This window comes from Heterocephalus glaber, unplaced genomic scaffold, assembly GCF_053883595.1.
Source record: "Heterocephalus glaber isolate CG9 unplaced genomic scaffold, H.glaber_assembly_v1.0 deba00001550, whole genome shotgun sequence".
In the NCBI taxonomy this organism is placed as follows: domain Eukaryota; kingdom Metazoa; phylum Chordata; class Mammalia; order Rodentia; family Bathyergidae; genus Heterocephalus; species Heterocephalus glaber.
Window position 1 is genome coordinate 4,188,185 of NW_028258343.1, and position 24,321 is coordinate 4,212,505.

Below are 24,321 nucleotides of genomic sequence, written 5' to 3' on the forward strand. Positions count from 1 at the left end.
GAAATCTATTTGCATCTGTTTTATGGATTCCATTTGTTTCTTATTTTGGGATTCCATCATGTTCCTCAGCTCCTCTCTAGATTTATTAATCATGTCTTGCACTAGGATCACAATTTCTCCTGTTATCTGAGAAATTATTTCTGATTTCATTTTTTCCAGATCCCCTTTTTGCCAGTTCAGTGGGTCCAGGTGGTTGAGTATCAGAGTGTTCCATCTCATTTCCCTTTGGGGTTGCTGTAGGTGATCTGGAAGTCTGGTTTTGAGACTTATTTATGTGTTTTCTCATTTCTACTGGGGGTGGGGGAGCAGCGGTAGGGTTGGTGGCCCAAAATCCCTTTCCTCTGGGCTGGGAGCAGCAGGAGGGATGGTGGCCGGGAAGCCCCTTCCTCTGGACCAGGAGCAGTGGGACGGCGGCTCAGAAGCCCCTACCTCTGGGCCGGGAGTGGCGGGACTCAGTCCCATGGTCTGGTGGTCTGGTGTCCTCTGCATCTTTGTAGTGTGGAACCAGGTGGCTGTACAGAGGAGTGGGGGGAGGAGATATACAGTGGATTGTTGCGGGGCGTGGCGATTCTTAGAACTTGTGCCCAGTTCCTGCAGTAAATCAGCTTCACTTTCTCCTTTCCAGTTTAATTCTATTGTGTGTATTTATTTATTTGTTTGTTTGTTTTGTTTTACTCGGGTTTTCTAGACATTTTCAGTTGCGGGATTGCTTCTTGCACCTAGTATTTAGTTATTGAGTTTTTATAAAATCGTTTGGGACTTTTAATAGCCATTGTAATGCTTTTCTCTTTTTGTGGAAGCCTTTGCATGTTTTCACTGTTTCTTTCCTAGCACCCTCCCAGAAGCCGTGCCAGCCAGCTAGATTGCAAGCTGCTGTCACTCAAGCTCCTGCTGTTCAGTAGTCATTTAGTCAATATGCTTTAATGACCCTAGCAAGGATATATTTCTGCTGGAGTCACCCTTAGCATTTAGGTGCTCCTGTTTTCCTTGGTGCCAGTGTGCTCAGAATGTTAATCTCTGCTTTCTGCCTGCTCATTATACACTGAAGTCAGACACTTTCAATTAATTTGCCGTTGCCGTCTGTGTTTTGGTCCAGTGAATTAATGCCGGCCAGACACTGGGAACATTAATGGTTTGTCCACTTATCATTTTTGATAAGACACTGTTACCTGCTGTGACATCCTGGCTAGACGCTGTTCCTGTATGCATCTTATGAGTCATGGGGGGCCCTGGGTACCATCAGCCCCATGATTAAAACCTGCTGAGCATTCTGCACAGCAAACTGCATGAGCTCTGGGTGTCAGCTTCATTAATGTGCCTCACTTCCTTTCATTATTGTCTGTTTTCAGTTTTTTTCACATAGCTCATTGGCACTGGGTGCCAGCAGTAGGTGTGGAGGCCTTTGAAGCTCTTTCGAACTTGGTCAGCATTGGCTGGGCAAGGGATGCTCAGCTTCCAGGCCTGTGGCTGGAGGCCTCGCCCTGCTTTTGGTGGGCTTCCCTGCTGCATGGGGAGTCTGCTTCCTGTGTCTCCCACCCCCTGCCAGGCTGTGACCTCCACAGCCCACTGCTGCAGCCTCCTCCAGCCATTCTCTCAGACCCTCCCACCCCCTGCCAGGAAGCATGGCATAAAAAATAAGAAAGGGAAGTTGTGCAATGTGGCAAAAAAAAAAAGCAAGAAAGCATCAGATGAGAGGCTCTGAGGGACTTCCAGAGCTCCATTGAGCATTCATATCGAAGGGGATGATCATAAAGAAGTAAATAAGTATGTACAATTACTGCATGCTCCTAAATTTGTGCAACAGTCTACAGCCCTACCACCCTGAATGAGCCTGATCTCATCTAAGTACATGTGACAGAGGAGGCCATTTGGGGTGGTGGGGTAGGAGGGTTGGGGAAGGCGTCTCTGAGGGGCACATTGGAGCAGAAGCCTGAAACACCAGACCTGGGAAAAATCCCTCAAATGGGCCTCAGAGGAGCAAGTATGGGAAGAGCCTAGGATGGGGGTTCAGGCAAAGACCCCAACCACCACATACTGTAGAGCCTCCCTCCAAGCCCAGATGAGATTCTGGTGACCCCCTTGTCCTCAGCTTGCATCCCTCCTTGCTTCCCAAAGAAATCCCTTTCACATGAGGCCAACGGGCAATAAACCCCACAGTCCCTTTCTCTTAACCACCTGGGCACTGAGCTGGTTTTCAGTGGTGGTCAACTCTTGGATATAAGGTACCAATTTACTTAATCCTGGGCCCAAATAGGCAAAAATATCTTTTTTTTTCTTTAGTTATATACATACTTTCATTTCTTCAAGGTGGGGATTTTTTCTAGGCCCAGCCTAGTGCCCAGCTAAGACTGAGAGACCAGGAGAGATTTCTTTCTACATCAGACAGTTGGCTCTGTTGGCAGACTGCTCAAGTGTGTATACTGCATTTGGTAGATTTGCTAGGCTCCAGTGTTCTTTGGGGAATTGATCCAGATGAGACGAATCCTCAGAAGGCTACCACTGGCAGCCAAGCCACATGCAGGGCATGGCTGTTGGGTTTGGGATCCAGGTGCAGATAACCAGCACTCTCAAGTCTGTTCCCCAGCAAGAGAAGCTAGAAGCCAAAGAGAGGGGAGAGACTCGCTTCTCACCTACAAAATGAGAACAATCCTTAAATCCAATAGGCTTTTATTGATCTGTTCCCTAATGGCTCTGTAAGTAGAAAGCAAAATTTTTAATAGTCCTTAAAGATCTTGCAAATGTCATCAAATTACTGGAGACCAAGGAGGACCTAAGACCAGAAAAAAAGGAAATCTGAGGCAGCATTCTGGGGGAAATTATAGGAGGGGAAAGTGGCACAAAAGAACTTCTTATCCCATGTGGATTTGGAAAGAGGAAGGGAACAGAAAGTTACAGTGACATTTGAGTCCAGGCAAAGGTGGAGACAATATTGCCGAGTGGATGGAGCCGGATCCCTTGAGCTCAAATCTCAGCCTAACTTGTGTGACCTTGTTCAAGCTACTTAATCATTGAGTTTCAGTTTCCTTTCAGTAAAACAGGGACCATTATAATAACATTTATTTAAAATATCAATCTAGATAATTGATGTGATGTGCCTAGCCCTGGGCCTGGTCATTTTTCCTGATGACTCCTATCATTTTTTGATGTTTGTTGTTATTGGAGAGGCCTCCTGAAGTTGATCAAGAATGCAAGCCTTGCAGCAGTCTTTCCATGAGCTTTGCAGAGAGCTCTGCAGCCCTTACATTTCAAGTCTAATCTCTCCTTTATTAGTAAATATGTGGCCACTAATTAGAGAGCAGTGGGTGGGTAGAAAGAAACATCAGATAAAGCAAAACAGTCATAAGGCTTGCATGGCTCACAGGGCTTGTGAAGCAAACACTCATGTCTGTGCATTTAACCCCTTTCTTCCTCCTCCCCTCTCCTCCCGCTGGCTGCAGGTTTTGCTGTGCGTCACCTACACCCCAACATTTGACCTGAACGGGAGTGCAGTGCTGAAGATCGCGGAGGTGAGTGTCCCCTGTCCTTATGCTTCCTGCTGTCAGCTGCTTTCTCAGCCCTAGCAATGGGGTGAGCTCTGCTGTGATGACTGTAGGGAACTGCTGTGGCAAGCATATCGTGTGGCCCACCCTCCTTCCTCCTCATGCTGTGTGTCTTCGCACTCTGCATGCTTGTGTTTGTTTCTCTTGAGGCTTTAACCATGGAAATAACAGTACCAGGTCCCCCTGCTCTGCTACACCCATATATGCTGCTTTCTCGGTGTGTTTTTCTCCTACAATTAGTTGCAAAACATTTGATCTTTTAAAATGTTTTTTCAAAACTAGGTTCAAGACTTACAGAGAGATTTTTTGATGCAATTCCATCACCATCTCCAAGCTCTGATGAACACATTTCAAAGCTTCTGTTTTCAGTCTGTGCTGTGGTATAGAGTAGCTCAGGTCCTCCAGCACCCTGAAAACACATCCAACAGAAATCCTGGCTTCTCCAGTGCCTGCCATATGCCTTTGGCTTTTGGAAACATTATCATTGCAAAGGATAATTCTCCTTCTATTTCTTGAAAAGAATATCTTCAGGATTTGTTGATTCTGGCAAGAGTATACACGCAGATCACAAAAGAAGCAATGATTTTCTGAATTCTGAAATGATGGAGAGAAAGGAACCCTAATTATTGGCATTCATGGGTATCTGTATTAGTAGATACATATACTTTTTGTGTCCTTGTGTGGTATCAAGAAGTGAAATTAAGTGAAAATCACTCTTGAGCATTTAGAAAATTTATGTATGTCCACCAAAAGAGAAGTAGTAGCCGTCAGCTGACCCCACCCCACACTGCAAATTAGTAAATCTCCACCGAACACCTGTATGTTTCACTCTGTATAACAGAATAGTTATCAGTGACTGTTTTTATTTTAAGAGATACCGTGAGTGCTCTTATGATTTGTAGGTTCACTTGTTTCAAGACTACGTAGTTTCCAAAAAGAGCAAAAAGCAGGATCAGCACATGAGAGGCTTGTTAGCCCTTTGCCACTTGAAGGGAGATGGGAAGAGCCATGCATCACTGTGCAGCGCTGCCCTGCAGATGTAGCCCAGGATGGGGACAACAAAGATCCCCTGGGCCTTCAGGAGGGGAGCACTGCCAGGGCTTCATGCTGCCCTTGAAAGGGAAGAGAGAGAGGGTATCCCTGTCGTCCTCACAGAAAACACTTTCTGAGTGAGGCCCTGGGGGACACGATGTGTAGTTCCTGGGCAGCAACACACACTGGCATGGGCCACACAAGGGAAAAGTCACTGGAGTGCCTGGAAGCCAGAATAATTCCCCACAGGCCTGTCCAGATGGGATGAATTGCCAAAGCCTGCCGGCCGCTACCATAACCAACAAAGGGAAAAAGCAGCCCAAAGAACATTTTAGCCTCATGTGGACGTAACGATAAAGGCACGCAAGCCTCGTGGTAAGCAGGGTGGGCCTGGAGTCCCACTGTGTGGTGTGAATCTGGCTCTCCCGCTTAACACATGCTGCCTTGGCCCCCCATCTGGGCCTCACATTTGCTGTCTGTAAAAACAGTGAGAACCACACTTGTCTCATCATGCACTGTGAGTACACAGAGTACTACGAGTGTACATAGTGTACCAATCAGACATGAAAACTACAATCCATGTAAAAAGCTACCATATCAGGTGCAGCTCCAGCCACATAGTGAAAAATGTTTGCCATTGTCTAACTTGAAATATTAGGGAAATGATTCAAAATAATACCTTAAAATAAGCCATTTACAACCTTCTCAGTGGTGCGAAGGAATCCAGCTATTCTTTTCTTTCTTGCTCTCCTGTAGGCTGACAGTTACCCAGAGATAGTGTTCACCCTGAAACCTGTTGATCAGGAAATGGGATGTGTACTTAAGAATGAAAAATGAGGCTATTTCCCCAAGGTACTGGTGAAACTATAAAAAGATCATTAAACTCTCAAAACGTAAATAAGAAGGCAACCTTCCTTGGTGTCTAACTTGAATCTCTTTAATTAAACTGAGGTTATGAAAGTTTTTCAGAAGAGCACCTTCCATGTTACAGGAGGAATAAGAAATATCACCAGATTTTTCAAATGGACAGTTATGAATTATCCAGCAAGTATTATCTGTTCAACTGCATGAACAACCATCACTAAAACACCACATGGGTATATAATCCTCCTCTTCATTGAAAACTGAGCCCAAGATTTCTCCTAGCATTATGCCCAGATTTGTAGATGTATGGCATTTTCTAAGGATGGTTACTTTAATATAGGAAAAACTTGTTGGAGTAGAAACTGCCAAAACCTTGGGCTAAAGAAAAAGATCAAATCATAGCCAAAAAGCTCTTTTAAGCTATTTAAGGGGTGGTTAATGACATTGGTCCACAGGAAAGCTTTGGGACATGTCTTCTTGTCTACTTGAGACTCCTCTATGGGATTTCTCAAAAGCAGAAACCCCAGTAAATGCATGTTTGCTGCTTTGATCTCACTGACTCCAGGAAACTTCCATTCTTTGATACTGTTGTCTGCTAGCAAGTGCAGGCAAAATATGTTTCAAAAACTATTGTTTTTTCTCTAGGATTTATGTTCCTAGGGACCTCCCTTTTTCTCTCCTTCTATCTGCTTATCTCTCCATTCCAAAACACTTATTAATAATTATGCCTATTCTCATTGAATGTTTATTTTTGAGACAGATTCTCACTAAGTTGCCCAGGCTAGCCTCAAACTTACCATCCTTCTGCTTCAGCCTCCCAAGTAGCTGGAATTATAGCCATATATTCTTCTTTAATCTCCACCAAAAGCCAGCTAAGAATCCCAAGCAAACTGAGGTTAATTCACTTGCCCAGGTTTCTGTAGGTAGATACTCAAACCCGTACCTTGTATTTTGTGAGCACGTATTGTTAACTACTATTCTATGTTGCTTCCTGGATAGCCTTAGTCTTAGAGAATGTAAGTAGAATTTTGCTATAATCATATTGGCAACCAACTGAAATTCTTAGGAGTCATTTCTCCCTTGAACCTTCCGAGTGGCCTTTAATTGGATAATTGCCATGTAGTGTTTTGTTTTGTTTTGTTTTGTTTTTGGTACCGGGGATTGAACTCCGGTCCTTGTGGCCGGAACCACTAAGCTAAATCCCTGGCCCCATGTAGTGTTTTTACATATGAAACTGAAGTATGGATGTTATTTACTTTTTTGTGACCATAGATTTGAGTGGCCCTTAAGAATATGCACTTTCTTGGTTAACATATCAATGGTTTTATCTTTTTCTGAGCATTATAGCATCAGAGTATCTGGAGATTTATAATAGTTCCTGTTACCCTGAGGAGCTCAAAAATGTTGAGGTTCAAGACTCCCTCCATAGATTCTTATTTAACATTCCTAGTTGTCCTAAAGTGTTTTTTCAATTGAGCTGATTTATAACTCCTGAATTATTCAGTGATAATTTTTTTTACTCTGTGAAAGCATTATTCTGAGACATAAAATACAGATAACCTGGCCCATTTATTGTGGAAGCATTTTGTGTGTTATGTTCTCTGTGAGTCTTGGAGGAAGAGACCCCACCTCCTGTCAAGAAAAGTAGCCCAGGGGTGGGTCCACCACCCTAAACCAGTTGAGCACACTAGAGTGAAAAAAACCCTTAGTAAGGAGCTGTTCATGAAGCCCTCTCTTTTCTTCTCTGTGCACCAGTCTCTGTTGATTTTGGTTTGACTCCTCTTCTGTATCTGTTCTTTGGCTTACTGCTAGGTAAGCTGTGAGCAAACTAGTCCTTCCTTACAAAGAATTTCCACATCTCTGTTTAACTTTGACTTGCATGGCTCTTGAAGGCTTATTTCAAGGAGGAGGGCACAAAGAACAATGAGAGTCCTCTCAGTTTTATTTGGGGTTGGTTCATAAGGCAGAGGCTGGGTCTCTATAGACCTATAGGCCAGGCAGAAGGATTTACCCGGGAAGGTGCAGGAATCCATGGTGTGAAGAGTCTTAAGCCATTCTAATATGTCCGCTTATACCAAGGAGAACATGGAGGAGAAAGAGGAACATCTCAGTCATAGCTGCCCATCTATGCCCAGCACTTTGGAATTTCCTTTTAATTTGAGATCTAAAAGGAAAACTGGTGAACTTCTCTGCCCAGCATGGTGATCAGACTTATATACATACTGTATTTCCTGGAAATAGCACAACAACTTCATGTCCCTCCATATGTATGAATGGATCTTCATGCTGATTTGATGAAGCACCTCTTGCCATGTACACACCTGTTATATCTGCTCACCTGTTGGGAAGGAGAAAAAGAAAATGGCCTGGCAACCTTGCTGTCCCTATGATTCATCACAGAGATCAGACTTAGAGCAATAACTAGAATTTTTCCTGGTTTCCTTGTGAGTAACACATTTATAGTCTTCCCTAAATAGAAGACATATATTTTGCTTTCTTTTTAAATTTTAAACATTTTTATTAGTGCATGTTTGCAATATATAATAATTATATTCATCATGGGGAGTTGATACATGTACTAAACATACCTTAATTTTTTTTGCTTTCTTATAGCTTAATCTTTGATCCTTTTCAGTTTATCACCGTACATATTCTTCATTTTTATAATTTTTTTCCCAGTTGGATATATATATTAGATCTTCTTTTTATGGAACTTATAACTCAGTATTATGTACTGTTTTAACACAGCAATGCCACCAACCCCATTCGGATAGGAAAAAGAAAATAAATGGGTAATTAACAGAGTGAGGTTCATATGTATTTTACAAAGCTAAGCAAATTTCTCAAAGAATCCTCTTCAAAATTTGTGTTCACTTAAGCAATATACATATAGGATATCAACTAATAAACTGTATTCCACCATCTACTTTGTATTCAGTAATGTAGCAATTCTAGCCTGGGTTTAACCTAGAACTGTTATTTATCAGTCCACTTACCCAATGATGTAAAACCTTTCCTTATGTGTACCTGTAGATTTGTGTATTCTTATTTTTTTCTTCTGATTTTGTGGTTTGTTTTGCTTTATTAACCATTTTTGTTTTTGCTCTCAGTTGTGTTTAGCATGTCGTAAAACTGGATGTCCACAAATGCATGAAATGATCAAAATGTCCATTATGACCCTTCTCACTGCTCTGTGTCTGCGTGCATTCCCTGGCGATCAGGGGCCTATGGCTTTTCACAAGGTATTTCACTGGGTCTGTTGCGCCTCTGGCAGGTGCAGGCCTGAGACTTTTCAAGTGTTCATTCTGCAATTCAAAAGCAAAGGGCATGAGGAGGTAGAATGGTGTTGAGGAGACTGAAGAAGATGCCATGAGCTCTTTTCTCAGAAACCCAGCCTGCCTTGGACTTGACATTCTCCTAGCCTCTCTTATCCAATGTGGTCATTTTACTATCTCCCTGAGGTAGAGGAAGAAAACCAATCATGTAGTGAAAATTGTTTGGTCTTGAATAGTGTTCAGATTTAAAATGGAGACCCTAGTTCTAAGAATCTTAGTAGTTTACCAACTTATTATTACTACAGTTTAAGAAACTCTTAAGATGTCAGGATAGCTAATTAAACATTTTTCTGAGTGCCTAAAGATAGCAGTATCATCAAATACATGGTCATTTCTATATTTAGCAAGGTATCTTGTTGTCAGATACAGTATACATCTCCAACTTTGGCAGAATGAGCTTCTTAGAGAGTGCCTTTTTCTTAGGTCAGTAAACATACTCACATTTTCTCTTAATCAAGTGCCTGCTGCAGTAAGTCATGTCCAATACATACTATCCCTGTAGTATTAGCAACTTAAAATAGTGACGTTAAAACTGCAAAGAAAAATATTGGTATTTGGAAAGTTGTTATCTATTTATAACACTGTGTTAGATATAATTTGATTCCTTGTGTTTGCTTTCTTTCATGGGTCTAAGTGACTGATGTCATTTCTTACGGATGCCTAGTGTGTAAGGCTCAGAATAGAAGAAGGTGTCTACCAAGTGTGGAAGTGAGCTCTCAAAATACCTTCTCTTTCATCCTCAATGCTTTGAAAGCTTAAAATCCCCCCTTAAATTTATGTCAGAGCTTAGAAATCTTAAAGATCAATGATGACAAAGATTTCTTGGAAAAATAAGATATAAAGAAAACTTAATTTGTGAGGTACAAATCATACTAGTGTACCTAATTAGACCATGGAGAATTCAGTTTCATCAGGATGAAATGCACTCATTTAAAAGTATTTTTAAGGTTTTTAAATCACTTTATCACATGCCAAAGCAGAAGCCTTTTAGGATTTAAAGACCTTTTATCTAAGTATACATCAATTATTGTGCATTCAAATCCATTATAATCCATAATCATTTGAAAAAAATGTGAAATTAAAATTCATATGTTCTAAATAGCTTTTTGAAAAAAATACTTTGTAATTTCTATTTTCTTTTACTATGAAATGAATTAATGTAGGCCAAATTCCAAATACTGTATAGTCTTAAGTTTCAAATGCTCGGGTGGGGGATTTAGCTCAGTAGTTCCGGCGCCTGCCTCACAAGCACAGGGTCCTGAGTTCAATACCCAGTACCACACACAGACAAAAAAAATTCAAATGCTCCTTAGTAGATAAATTAAACTTTAAAAGAAATACTCACTTTTAGGGGTGGGGAGTGTAGCTCAGTGGTAGAGCACTTGCCTAGTGTACTCAGGGCTTGGGTTCAATCCCCAGCACTACAAAAGAAAAACAAAACAAATTGTTTTTACTTAGTTAATTTTACAAAAAGATTATGATAGTGAGGCTTGCCAGAAAATCCTTATAACCTGAGTGATATAAATAACACAGACTGGCATTTCGTCTCTTTCTCCCAGTTATCTCTCAGTTATCAATCATCAAATTAAATTTTCCATTGAGATGTGGACCTCTGTTTTCATAATAGAGAACCCTGGAGTTATTCCCAGAAAAAAATAATTTAGGTACATTAAATCCGTCTTTCTGTTCTTGTGTATAACCATGCTTTGTGAAGCTGGAAAGCTAGAATGCATTATGGAGAGGAAAACAGTGGGCAGATTTAAAGTATGCACTAGTTGTCTCACCCAGCCTTGTAACTTCAAAAAGAATTATAAGCAGCAAAGCTTGGAAAGTCATGACACTTCACATCATTATCAATAAGGGATTGTTTAACGCTGAGATTGCTCCAGCAGTAGCCACCAGGGAGTGTCTTATGTTCAGCCAGAGATTCAGAACACACAAGAGCCAGGGGGGTCACAACTGGCCTTACGATCTCTCAGCGGGACATAGGACAGGAAACAAAAGCAGGGCGCTGCCAGGCATTTATTTCCCATGGGGTCCTCACAGCAGTCCAAAGGCTGAACTCTGGCTCTCAAGTGACAGCAAAGGTACAAAGGATGAGAGCCACCTCAGTGCGTACACAGTTACCCTAGCTTTGGAGCCCCGTGTCCCAGATAAGACCCAGTATTTCTGAAACAGTTCTATGAGCAGAGCTTGGAGAGTTCCTGTGGAGAATGTGACCAATTACGTCACTGCACCCAGGGAAGCTCAAACCGGTGGCTTCCAACCAAGTACTCAGTGTTGATTCACAGCTATCTCGATCCAGATGCAGCTTAGTAACCATGGAACATTTACCATAAGCTGTTCTGCCTTTGCTGTTTAGCTGTCTAGAAGAGCTCAAGTCTCTCCAAGGTCAAGCTCATTTATAGTGCAGGAGAAGGGCTACTCAGACTATAACCCATGAGTTAATAAATTCATCCTGCTCAAATATCACATGGTCTCTTTTATATGAGAGGCCCGAAGTATAAATAATATAAAGAGAAAAATAAAAGGTAGGAGAGAGGAAGCAGGGAGTTAGATCTTTTGTAGATGTAGGTAGGGGACCAAAAGATGAAGAGGGGAAGGGAAAGTAAAAAGAATTAAGTTCTGTTACATACATGTACCAACTCGCTATGATAAATGTAATCATTATGCACTGTGAACATGTTCTAATAAAGAGTTTCAAAAATACATCATTTCCGCTAAAATAAATAAATTCTGACCTGTTTGGCCATGAAGAGAGATTTTCCTGATTAATTTCCAGCCATTTGAGTTTGTTCCTGATAGAATTATTTGGCTCATGTAAAATTCACTATTTTGCATCCCCTTATGAAACTCAGAAGAGCAAGATTGCAAGAGTGGTACTTCTTAGGGAAATATTAATTTTCCATATGCTTAAAAACACATTTCCTGGGATTTTAAATATGTCTGGGTTATTCTCATTAGTAATTAGTCTGAAGTCAGGCTGACTTTCTGTTCAAGGAGAATTTGATAGCCTCTCTGGTTGAGGACAAAGACCGTTGGTAACGAACTGATGTCTCAGGTGGATGTGTTGCCGTCTCCTTTCTTTCCTAGGTGTGCATCGAGACATACATGTGTAGCTGTCACCAGCGCAGCATAAACACTGCGGTGCGGGCCACCCTCAGTCAGATGCTAAGTGACTTGACCTTACAGCTACGACAGAGGCAGGAGAACACGGTAAGCCTGTGGCACTCCACGCCCATCGTGGCCTTGGTGGTGTCCTGAGTGACTTTTTGCTATGCCACCTGCCACAGACACTTCCCACTGGAAATGCTAGGAAGGGCTTGTTTATTTTGGAAGGACATTTATTTATATAAGTAAAGCTGTGTAGCATTTTGCTTCTTTCGCCTCCAAAGCTTTGAGAGTTGTTTTTTTTTTCTTGCAGTTTTTATAAATTTTGTCATTGCTTTAAAATTTACTTATTAAAAACTTCTTAAACATTTTTAGTAAAATTATTGTGATAGTAAATATGAAGCTAAGAAAACTAAGTAGCAGTTTATCACACACAGAGATGGGAAACATTTTCCTTGTTAACAGAGAGATTGTGCCAGAGGTTCCCTCATCTGCTGGGCCCTTGGGGTGAAGCTGAACTGGACTTGTCCTCTTGGTTAACAAAGCCCACTGGAACTTTTTGCTCTGAATTTGAACAGATTGTCTGAAATGAGTTTCTAGGGGGAAATGTAAATTTATTTGGCTTCTTGTATATATTATCATCTAGGACTATCAATGAGACCATTCCTCTTCAAATGAGTGTTCTGTTTTTTAAATCTGCCTCTGTGATAACTTAGACTAAAATTCTCATAAAATCCGCAAGGAGTGTTCTGAAATGACACTGGTCACTTTTTAAACTAGGAAATCTCAGTTGCAGTTTGAAGTATCTCAGATTAATTTTATAGAAATTAAGATTTCATGTTCAACTTCAATAATTTCTCATTTCAACTTTGGTTATTTTCTAATTTCTAGAAAGGATGAGGTTGAAAGGAACCTCACAGATTGTCAAGGCAAATTCTTTTACTCCTTCTCTTCCAGATACAAAGATAAAGCCCAGAGAGATGAAATTAAAATCTAAAATTAATGAGCTTTTCAATGAAAGGGCCGGAACTCAAGCCCTAGGCTGCTAACCTGCTCCCAGTCTACATTCCCAGTTCCTATGTGCCCAGAGTGTAAAACACTAATATGGAAAAAAATATATTGTGTTTTGTTCTTTTGTGTTTTCCATATCCAAAGCCTATGTTTCTATTTAAAATAATTTTGAGATGATTTAATCAATTTTAATGATCCCTTATTAAAAATGATGCCTTTGTATACCAAGAATTTGAATATAATAGTATGAGAATGTTAGCTTTGGAAAAAAAAAATCTATAAATAGAAAACTTATTAGGAGAAAAAGTGTTTTAATAGAAATAAGTCTAAGATTTTGAAAATGTTTATGTTAACACAGTCATATTCCATCTTTACTAAAATGGCAACATGATCATATACTGTAATATTAATTTTAATGTTTTAAAATGAAACATTTAAATGAAATGTGGTTTCAAAGTGATTTCAATTATATTAGCTCATTTAATCTTACGTTTAAATTTTTAAGTAGGAGCAGACAGTCATACTTCACATAAGGTTGTTTTGGTCAATGGCTGAGATATGTAAACAGAACGTACCATGTAGCCTAAGGGGTACAGTAAACTGTACCATTTAGGTGGCTGCAGAGACACGCTGTTTGCCCACACAATGACAAAATGGCTTGAAAATGAATTTCTCAGTCTGTCCCCACCATTCAGTGACATGTGACTCCAGGTTTGGAGTCGAATGTCTCAGCCTTTTGGTTCTTACCGCTCAGCTCTGAGAATGGTAATGGATGTAGCTGTGATTTTGTGCCTGTGTCCTGAGTTCTCTGTGGCTGATCAGTCTTCCGGTCCTGCTCATCACGACCACCTGGACTCACCCCACTCAGAGACAAGACGTCAAGTTGGTGGAAAATTCCTGTTTCCTGTTACTCCCTCTCTCTTACTCATGCCATCCCTTGGAGATGCGATTCCATGTCCCAGGAAAACACAGTTCTCAGCTTGCTAATCTTTGAAGCACATCTGTCCAGTAGAAGGAGGCATTAAGTTTTTTCACCTAAGAACTAGACATTTTTTCAAAAGCTATTAGAGAGGAGGAGTCCATAGGAAGGTAAGGTTTGCTCAAAAGAAGTGATGCCTTCCCCCGGGGAATACTCAGCATTACCTGGGAACAATGTGTATATTTTATAGTGTTACCCTTCACTGGGAAGACACTGTGAGCCACCTCAGAATTAGGAATTCCTAAACATAATCAAAGGAAAATAAATGTAGAATGCAAAGACATCAACATGAAGTACATCTTCAACATAATGCCCATATCTCTACGCCAACTCCACCTATACAGTGGGTTACAGTTTTGATTTTGTATCCTCAGAAACCTTGAGTTTTTAATCCAGCTTTATTAATGGACTTACTTGGACAACCAAAACTATTGTTACATTGTAAATTGCTCATTTCAAAAGGCAAAATTGCCACATGCAAATATTTGGAGCTGAAATAGGGATTCTTCTGCCTTTAGTTACAATTGAGGCGTGTTTCCTCAGAAAATATTGTTCTAACCATGCGTTTAGCCATAAGCTGAGTTGTAGACACTAACGTAACGTTTCACAAAAATTGCTGTGGAAGCAGCTGAGCTTGCAAATTAATGAAGAATAGTAGAAATGTGTGCCTATAATATGGTTTTTAGAAAGCAATGCCATTGGATGATTTACATATCTGGTAGTTAATTGGTTAAAAAAATACCTTTTTATTATTTCCTGGTTCAAAGAAGTGAGGAGGCAGAATCGCCTCTTTCCCATCCTCAGCTCAGGAGTCTCTGAGTTTTGCCTGGGATGGGAAGGAAGTCTTATTATATGTAAGCAGCTTTCTCTTCCTGTTTTTCCTCGGTGTTGTTGCTGTCATGACAGTTCTGGATCTACGTAGCAACAGCCCTGAGTGGCTGGTCTGACAGTCAGAAGTTGATCTGCTCCCCCGTTAGATAGGAAGACCGTGCCTTGAGCAGTGGTCATTTTTGGACCAGTAGTTTGAAGCCCGGCAGCCTAACGCTTCCTATGCTAAGAATCTGTATCTGTTAGGGCCAAGCACAGCATAGTCTATGGACTTGGGATAAATCATTGTCTATGCAAAGATAAAGTCACCTCTTTAGGTAGGCATTACTGCAAGTCATAGCCTAGCAGCCTGGACTCATGTAGCACCACAGGGCTGAAGCCCCTGGGAAGGGTATGATTCTTGGATGTGTTATTCTGGGAAGCAATAAGCTGAGTTCTGAACCACAGTCTTTCTCATAGATGCAGACAATGGTGAAACGCTGTCAAGACTCGAACAATGCGCTTGGGTAAAGAAGCTGAGCCCAGAGCACTGAGAGTTCCATTTTGTTTCCTAGGATTTTCCAGTGTCTGAGAATGAGGACTTTTCTTGCCTGTATCTCCTAACTGTCTGTGTGTGTCTCCTTCACTAGATAATTGAAAACCCAGAGGCACCGCAGGACTTTGGGAGTCAAGGTATTTGATTTGTTTTTCACTACTTCAGTTTTAAAAGAGTAAAAATGCCAGATATGTGCTTGGCATCAGGGGTGTAAAGATGCCTAGGAGCCCTTGGGTTGGTTTACTCTTCTCCTTGGAGGCTCTGCTCAGCTTTGCCATGTGTGGTATTATTTAATCAGCTGCTATCTTCCTTCTGTTCCTACACTCACTAATGCCAACTATGCCTATTCCTGTTCCAACTATGTGAGGGAAGTTAACTCTTAACATACTTCCCATGTGCAGGCTGGTAGCTTTTTTAAGTTACTCCCTTCTCTATGCAGTCAGGTTTAATTACTAAAAAGAGAACTGACTGGAGGATTATAGAAATCTGATGGACATATAGTGCTATTGCATCAGTTATGTTTGTCAAATGGCAATTCCTTGACATGAAAAAATGAGGCATCTTCGAGGGAGTCCTTCAGGTGGCCCACTTTAAGACACAGATCAAAACCAAATTAAGGAACTTTCATTCTGACCCACAGGAAAAGAAAAGAATAGAAGTGGACATATAATTAGTGAGTAATTTAAGTTTTAGAAACAGTTCTGATAGTATAATTTTCTTACAAAAGATATGAAAAATTCAAATCATCGAATTTAAAAATCAAAACATAGGTTTTATTTCGGGCTTTGTTCATGAATTTAAAAAATATTTGGAAAGCCTGTTTTTCTTTATGTCTTTGCCATTAATTACAAGGACGAGGGAGGGAGGAGTAAGGAAAAGATAAAACAAAGGGAATGAAAAGGAGAGGGACAGCTAAGTAGCCATAATTAGGAGAAAAGGAGTAAATGCAAGAAAGGAGAAGTAGAAATGCTTTCAGTAAGTTACCGGGGAGCGTGCTGTGGCATCCTGTTCTGTCCCATCCTGCCACGTTTTGGGGGCGTGTGCCAGAGAAAGCTGGGCCAAGGCTTCTGCTCCTGCAGCTCTCAGAGCTGTGCTGGAAGATGCCTCCCGTCCTCTCTTCTCTTTGGCTACTGCAGTCTCATGAAAGGGAGTCAGCCTGCTCTTGGCCAAGGGTTCATCTGTAAAAATATACTAGGAAAAATCGATAGAGGGGCTCATTTGAAGTTGATCTAAAATTGAGCATAAGGGCTATTTATGGATCTGACTTTAAACTCTGCTTTATCGTTGTACCCTATCATTTCTCACTTTTGTTCCTGCATTTAAGATCTTAAATTCTGAGGATCAGAATTTATTTTTCTTCCTCTACCTCTTCCAAATCTATTTTTCTTTTCTCTCCTACGCTCTTGCCATGTTTCTTCCATCTTAGTTGACTTCATGGTCCTTCATCCATTTATACTTAGGCATATTTCTGTAGACTCTTATAGGTTTTCTATTTTAGAAACAAATACTCCAGCTTATTATTTCATTTGGCTCAACAATTCTGTGAAGTCTGGATTGTTTATCTTGTTCACTAAAAAGAAAACCGAAGTTTACCCAAGCTCACACAATCAGCAAGTTGTGGATCTGCATGGGAACACATCCCAAATTCCAGACTTTTTCCTACAGTGCTTCTGCGGGAGTTTTAATTCTAGTTTCTGGAAATTAGAATCCATTTGGAGGGAAAAATTATTTTTCTAACATTGGCTACTGCTCCATTATTGAGAAAGACCATGTGTCCCGCAGAGGCTAGACACAAAAGAAGATGAAGATGGTGCCTGAATTATTTCACCCTTTTCATCTGTTTTCTTAGTTCTGTCTTTTGTTCATGCTGCCATATTGTATTTCGCTCTGTGTTGTTTCTTAAATTCACCTACTCTCCTTTCATTAAGTACAAATGAATTTTGCCTGTAATTAGAAATGATCTATTATTTTCTTTTGGACCACCTTTTTTTGTGCTTTACTTTAGAAAGGAATGAGTATATTTAATTCTCACCTTTCCTCCAATTGTTTTGGTGGCCTAAGGGAGATGCTAATCTGAAAATCACCTCAGTCCTGAAAGGGGTCCAAAGCAGAGGACAGGAAGGACTGTTGAGGAAGCTCTTGGAGCCCCCACTAGGATCTAATGCCTGTCCCCTCCTCTGATTCAAAGGGTCATCGGTAGAGACCCTCTGTGATGACGTTGTCTCTGTCCTCTCTGTCCTGTGTGAGAAGCTTCAAGCCTCCATAAAGTAAGTGCCTTGCCATGCGTAGCCATGGCAATCTGTTTCTGAAATAACTTCTGTCTGCAACATCACATAAAATTGCAGATTATAGGGACAGAGGTTCCCTCCCACTGGTATTCGCCTGAAATATATTCAGAGACCTTGGGGAATATCAAATTGCCAAATAATCATTGCTGAAGGATACAATTTTCTGAAGTGAAGATGGAAAAAAAAGTACCTTGTGAAGAAGAGCTAATCCTCTGAGCACTGGGGTGCATGAAAGAAATGTTGGGCTGAGAGCTGGGTTGTTGGGAGGGCTCCTGCTATGTTGGGCCTGGCCCCGCTGTGTGACTGTAAATGACTATTCTCATGGGACTGTGATACTCTGCCTTCCTCCGTTAAATGGCAGAGCTGAATTGTGTGCACTTCTTCTATTGCTTGTGACATTCCCCAAGGCTGTGAGCTCACATGCCTACCTTTAAAGAGAGCATATTACTCTGACTTCTGTATTCTTTCTTTCTTTTTTTTTGGCATGCATGTTTGATTAGTGACATTAATTCATTAGGTAATTCTTGTTCTAACCCTCCATGTGGTAGGGTGAGGCAACTTTTGCAACCAGAGTAAAGCCAAACCACAAAAGACCCAGACCTGCCAACATGAGATGAAAGGTCTCTACCAGCTGTAGATATCTATACGAATTTATCCATTAATCCTCTAAGTCACCTGCATGTTTGGACCAAATGAAACTCCCTTTATATCAGGCACTTCAAGGTCAAATACCTAGGTAGAAAGTAATATAGTGGTCACAAAGTTATAGGGGAATGGGGAAAGTAGTGAATATGCAGTATAAGTCAGAAGATCTAATTGCAACCTGAGGATTACAGTTAATAATAGCTTAATGTATTCAGGACTTCTGCTGAATGAGTTGGTTGTAGCTGATCTTGCCACAGGAAGGGGAAATGGGTAGCTGTGCGAGATGATGGATATGCTAATTTGTTTTACAGCAGAACCATTTTACTATATATATATGTGTGTGTGTGTGTGTATCTATATCTATATATATATGTATCTATATCTATATCTGTATATATGTATCATACAACATCATGTTTTCTACCTGAAATGTGTGCAAAAATGAGATCTAATAGGTTGTATAAGCCAAAAAAAAAAAAAAAATAGCAGATACCATTTAACTTCTTCCCCACTCACACTCAAATTTCTCCCATGTCTGGGCCCTAGACAGGTTTTTGACCAAAGCCAGTCTGGGCACCCCCTTCCTCAGCAGATGGGATGTAAGTGGCTCCTGCTGTGACCTGCTCAGGTCCCCATGTTTCCTGGCCAGCAAGAGTAGGAGCAGTGGAGATGACACTCGGGTTTCATCCTAACCGAGGGCTCCAGCACCTACCCCAGCGACCCCATCTGTAGGGTCACCATCCTGTAAGGCTTGCTGGAGACAGTCCCAGGTTATGCCTGTTGTGTACTCATGATGATCACCCTCCTTCATTCTCAGTGGTGCCCTGGTTTAGATGGGACCCATATTCACTCTGCTCCTCAGTGACCCAGAGTCTGAAGTGCTAACCTCTCCTGGGCCCCCCAGCTCCTCCCCATCACCACTGAGCCGGAAGTCACATCAGAGCTGGGATATGTTCCCACAGCACATTTTCTCCTAAGACTCAAGAGTGATTTTATTTTTATTCACTATTATCCCAACTATATTATCTTTGTTGGGTTGCTTAGTTTAAACTCCCAGCTCTGCTACTTACTAGCTTCTGGCTTTGGGCAAGGATCTCAACCACTGTAAGCTTATACATTCTATAAAATAATCAATGTAATTATTATTGCATTATAATATTTATAATATGAAACATTTGGGGGTCTTTGTAAGATCAACTGAAAAAATTCACTTGAAAGACAGTCAGTGGCCAACCGCCAAAGATCACAAGATCTGTGAGGTGTACACAATTAGGCTTCTTGGCCTGTGAGTGTGAGAGAGTCTGAACATTGTGGGAAACTAAGGCGCACCCGATGAAAGGGTGTTAGGAGGGATTGTTGCAGGATCTGAGTTTGAAGTAGATGATTTTGGAGTAGGTTAAAGGAATTGGGAGTTGCATTCGGGGTTAGGTGACATCCTAACCCCGAGAGCCAGGGGCAAGTCTAGCGTGGACCACTTTCATTTCTGTCCAGCACACAAGAGGAGCAGATAAGACAACCCCGCCTGTCACTGGAGAGGAGGTAGGAGTCACTCCCAGGGTGTGGCACATTTGGTCCTTTCTGTGGTTCTATAGAACCTGCTCCCCCTTCATTTACTCCAGTTCAGATGTGACTGTCCATGGCTTTTCCTCTTACTCCATCACAATCCTGCAAAGCCTCCTCCGTGCTAGCATTCTGTGGTCTATGTTCATCAGACCCTCATGCTGGCTGCTAGATCTTTCCTACCTACCACCCCAGATAGGTCAGCATTAGCACTGTCAGAAGGTAAAACCAAGACCACCAAAACTTTGAAAAACATAAAGCTTATATTCATTGCTTCATAGGCAAGGAAAAACAAATAACCTGAACTTTTTTTTCTAAGTAGTGTCCTAAGGGAAAAATCTAGAGTTATCTAAGTGCTAGAAAATTAGGCAGCAGGGTGGAGCACATGATAGTTATGCCTATTAATAATTAAAACTAGCTATCGGAATAAGTCAGGATGAGTGTGTGGGTCTGTAAATGATAGGTTTAAGATGTACCATGGTTCATTGATCAGAAAAGACTTCAAATAGGTCCTGTAAGTGCCTGACAGTCAGCCATGGTTAAACATAGATTCGAGGGCCGGGGATTTAGCTCAGTGGTGCCTCCGCCTGCCTCAGAAGCACAGGGTCCTGAGTTCGGTCCCCAGTACCAAAAAAAAAACCATAGATGGCTCTAGCACCAGCTACAGGTGCCCTCATCTGGCCTGTGATCACATAACCTAGTTTGCCTGGGGCAGGCCAAGGTTATGTCTGTCACGTAAGTATAGGCAGTCAGATTTGGTATCTCCATGGAAGTACTAAAATACATGGAATCTTTTTTAACTGCAGAATGTCTGGCATGTAGTAAATATTTGATATATTTTGGTTCTAAATTGCTTTGTTTACTGTTGGTGCTAATTCTAGTTTATGATGCAGTAATATTGAGCTTCTTAGGACAAAAATTTGACAGTAGTTTGTCAGGCAAATGCATTGCATAAATATATACCGCCTATGTGCACACCATGTATTAGAAACCACAGGCATAGATTCCTGTCAGCCACTGAAACCATTTCTTCACCCCATGACTTGAAAACAGGCTTTAAATGGGGAAAGTGATTCATTGGACACAGATGTGTTTTTCTTGGGGTTCTCATTGAATACTGAATCAAAAATGACTCTAGGGAGGCCGGAGCCGCTGCTGTTGCCCTGACCCTGGGTAACCAGCGTGAGCTTGCCGCCAGAAGAATATGAAAAAGCAGAGCAACTCGGTTAAGGGGAAACACCGAGATGACGGGCTTTCTGCTGCCGCCCATAAGCAGAGGGACTGGGAGATCATCCAGCAGAAGCAGGAAAAAAGCAAATGAGAAGGAGACGGAACCCAAGTAGCTTTGTAGCTTCGTGTCCAACCCTCTTGCCCTTCGCCTGTGTGCCTGGAGCCAGTCCCACCATGCTCACGTCTCCTCCTGTAGCACTCACAGGTCCCAACACTGAGGCCGCTCCCTTTGCCCTGAGTCTGCAGCGGGTCCCTTTTGTGCTTCCTTCCCCTCAGGTAGCCTCTCTCTCCCTGGGCCACCCACCCTGGGCCACTCCTGGGGGTGAAGAGGTTACCCCTTCCCAGTGTTTTTTATTCCTGTGGGGCAAATCCCAAAGTATTAAAAGTAGCTGTGTAATTTTTTAAAAATGGCTTTAGGTACATTGTTACATAGCTTAGTGGATTTAACAGAATTCTCATAGTCCTGCTTGGTTTTTCTTTTTCTTTTTTTTAAATTTTATTTTATTGGTACATTTTAGGTATACAATATAATGACATTCATCATTGGAAATTTGCACCTTTACATAATCTTTCTTGGTTCTTATTTTTCCCCCTTCCCCTGCCCTCCCTTCAACCCCTCCATCCCTCCCTATTTACAAAGACTTTGTTTCCATTTTTTCCTTTTCTCATATTAATTCCATTCCCTTCTTTCCTTTCCCCTACCCCTCCCACTTCCCCTTCCCCTTTGCCCCTTTTCTTCCTATTTCACATTATCTGTTACACCTTTTAGTCCTTATTTGCACTTTCAGTTTCTCACACTAGAGAAACTATCTGGTATTTACACATGTGTGTCCTATTTATTTCACTTAAGAGTATCGCCTCAATGTGCATCCATTCTTTTTCCTTTTTTATTTTTTTGGTACTGGGGATTGAACTTGGGACCTTGTGCTTTCGAGGGAGGCGGCAGCAGAACCCCAGCCCCTGCTTGGTTTTTCAATGCAGCTTCCCTAGTCATGATTCTGTCTCTAGAGATTGTTTGCGCTGTTTGGTTTTGGTCCTTCCTGTCATGATTCCATTACCCTAAGGGGATGGGGTGCTGCTAAAGAAGCCAGGGTGCAGAGCAATCAGGGCAGCGGGGGTGAGAATCCTTCACGTCTACCGGGTCAGGCTATGCCGTGCACTCCGCTACTCGGTTCCTGCTTATCAGGTGTCCACATCTGTATGGTCTCTTCTCAATTTACTACCTTCATTCTTTTATTGCTATCAGCTGAACTCGATGCCATCCCTCCCTGCTAAGTAGGTTCCTCCTTTGAAGTCCCACGATGGTTGGTACTTCTCAATAACCATTTCCACAGTCTGTGCTCGGATCAGGCCCTGGGCTGGGTAGGGAGTATATCCGAGGTCCATTCAGTCTCTCCGGAGGGTTCAGAAAATGCACTCAGGTATAGTCCAGGTCCCCGACTTGTCTCAGAGATGCACATCCACAGAGTTTTGTATCAGGAGCATTGCCATACATGATGCTGCTTAAATGCAAGAGTTTTTGGAAGGATAATTGGGCTTAAGGTGATATTTATTCGTTCTCTGTCTGTCACCTGCCACTGGCTCCCTCTTCCTGTCGTCCTCATCCCAAATGTCAGACAGGAGTCTACACTAGCAGCTGGGGATCAGTGGACCTGGCCAAAGTAGTTGTATCATTTGTTCCATTTTACTCCTTCCTTATTTCCTTTTTCCAACCAAATTCAAATGTTATTTTTAAGAGAGGTAAAGTAAAAAGTGGTTTTAAACAAAACCTCTAAGAACTCCAGAGATCCTAAGCATGCTGCCAGTTGCCCTCCCGGTCACCTGGCCACAGAGAGTGGCGTCTCAGCCTTCATGGCCACCAGTCGGCTCCTGGGAATTATTCTCCACAGATCTTGTGCCTAGAAGAAACTCAGTGATGAGCAGATGTGGGACTGGCAGACCCCCAGCCTGCCAGCTATGAAATGTTCAGACAGAAGACCAGGAAGAGTGACTTCCAGCCCTGCTGAGGAGGCACATTTCCCCTCATGGGTTTTGAACGAGTTGGCTGGGTTCTAAGCTCTTTCCTCTCTGTGCGTCCCCACGGTGGTCTGTCCACAGCCGTGCAAATCTGAAAGGCACCACACACACTGCACGTGTGGATATGCATTTAGTGAGGGACACGGATGCAAAATGCTTGCATTTTTAACAGCTCCCTGAATGGCATGGCTCATGCAAGGCCATGAACACTCGTTTCCCAGCCTGCTGCAGCCCATAGGAAAGCTGCCCTGTTCGGTCTCCAAGGAGACCCCCAGGCAGTTACCTTGGAGATGAGTTCCCTGTCAGGGCTGCTTTGCCGATGCTCATGGGAGACTTGATTGCTTGAAGCTTTTCTCAAAGCCTTATTTCTGATGAATTCAGAAATTGATAATCTTTATTTTCTATACTTAGTTTAGTATTGTGATGCTAACCTGACAGTTTGAGGCAGAAAGAGAATTTTTTGCATTGGGGCATTTAATAACTAAGCTTCTTAGTAGGTCCAGTGCTTGGCCAGAAAGATTAATTGAGACTGCAACAAAAATGATTCTTCCAGAACTGATTTTTAAATGCATCATATAACTGATATTGTGGCCCTCTTGATTTGCCCTCTCCTGTCTGTTCATGCTAAAGCATCCAGAATGAATGGTCTAAAACACAAATGTAGTCATGTCAGTCTTCTGCAGAATGAAGTCCAGACTTCTTAGTACCATCTACGGCACCTGTCCCCCCTTTCACATGCACCACCTCCCCAGCTCCTCCCCGACCCACACTCCTCCTTGAACGCTAGGGCTCTACTGGGATACCATTTCCTGTGGAAATTTTTCCAAAGCCAGTGCCCCTCATCTATGGGTTCATAGAAACTTATTTTAAATTATTCATTTACAGTACTTCTTTCCAGTGCATGGTCTACTTGCTTACTTGTCTGCCTTGTCCCATGAGAATGAAGAATGTAATGTTTTAGGACAGGAGTTAGGTCTTGTAAACAATGTAAAGTCCTTACCTGGCCCACAAAGGACTAATTCCTCCATACTTCTCACTCTTCATCCGGTCATCACCTTCCTCTTGACAAACAGTGGTGATTTCTGTGGGAGGTTGCCCTTGGCCCTGTTTCCCCCACCCTAAGAAGCTGTGCTACAAAATGCCCAAATGTAAGTGCCACTCTCTTTCCGAGATGAAGACATTATTTTAATCATTACAGTTTTTTGGACAAAGGAGATCTTTTTAGAATATGGCTCAGCAAACTTCTGCAAAGAGCCACATACTGTCTCTGTTTCTCATTGCTTTTGTTTGGCCTTACAGCCCTTTTAAAACTCGAAATCTTTTTTTTTTTTAGTGGATGTTTGCAGTT

General features: G+C 41.8%; 1 protein-coding gene and 1 pseudogene across 4 annotated transcripts in view; both read left to right on the forward strand.

The window, feature by feature from the left end:
- Positions 1-24,321, forward strand: part of Arfgef3 (ARFGEF family member 3) — a 162,607-nt gene that overhangs the window by 61,934 nt on the left and 76,352 nt on the right. For 3 of the 4 annotated variants that reach the window (XM_021259354.2, XM_021259353.2, XM_021259356.2), the window contains exons 5-9: positions 3,438-3,506; positions 8,546-8,677; positions 11,864-11,986; positions 15,329-15,371; positions 17,423-17,501. In XM_021259354.2, the coding sequence (XP_021115013.1) occupies positions 3,438-3,506; positions 8,546-8,677; positions 11,864-11,986; positions 15,329-15,371; positions 17,423-17,501 (446 nt within the window). The remainder of the gene's footprint in view (positions 1-3,437; positions 3,507-8,545; positions 8,678-11,863; positions 11,987-15,328; positions 15,372-17,422; positions 17,502-24,321) is intronic. The other variant, XM_004846075.3, reaches the window with a different exon arrangement.
- Positions 17,524-21,214, forward strand: LOC147824212 (small EDRK-rich factor 2 pseudogene; annotated as a pseudogene).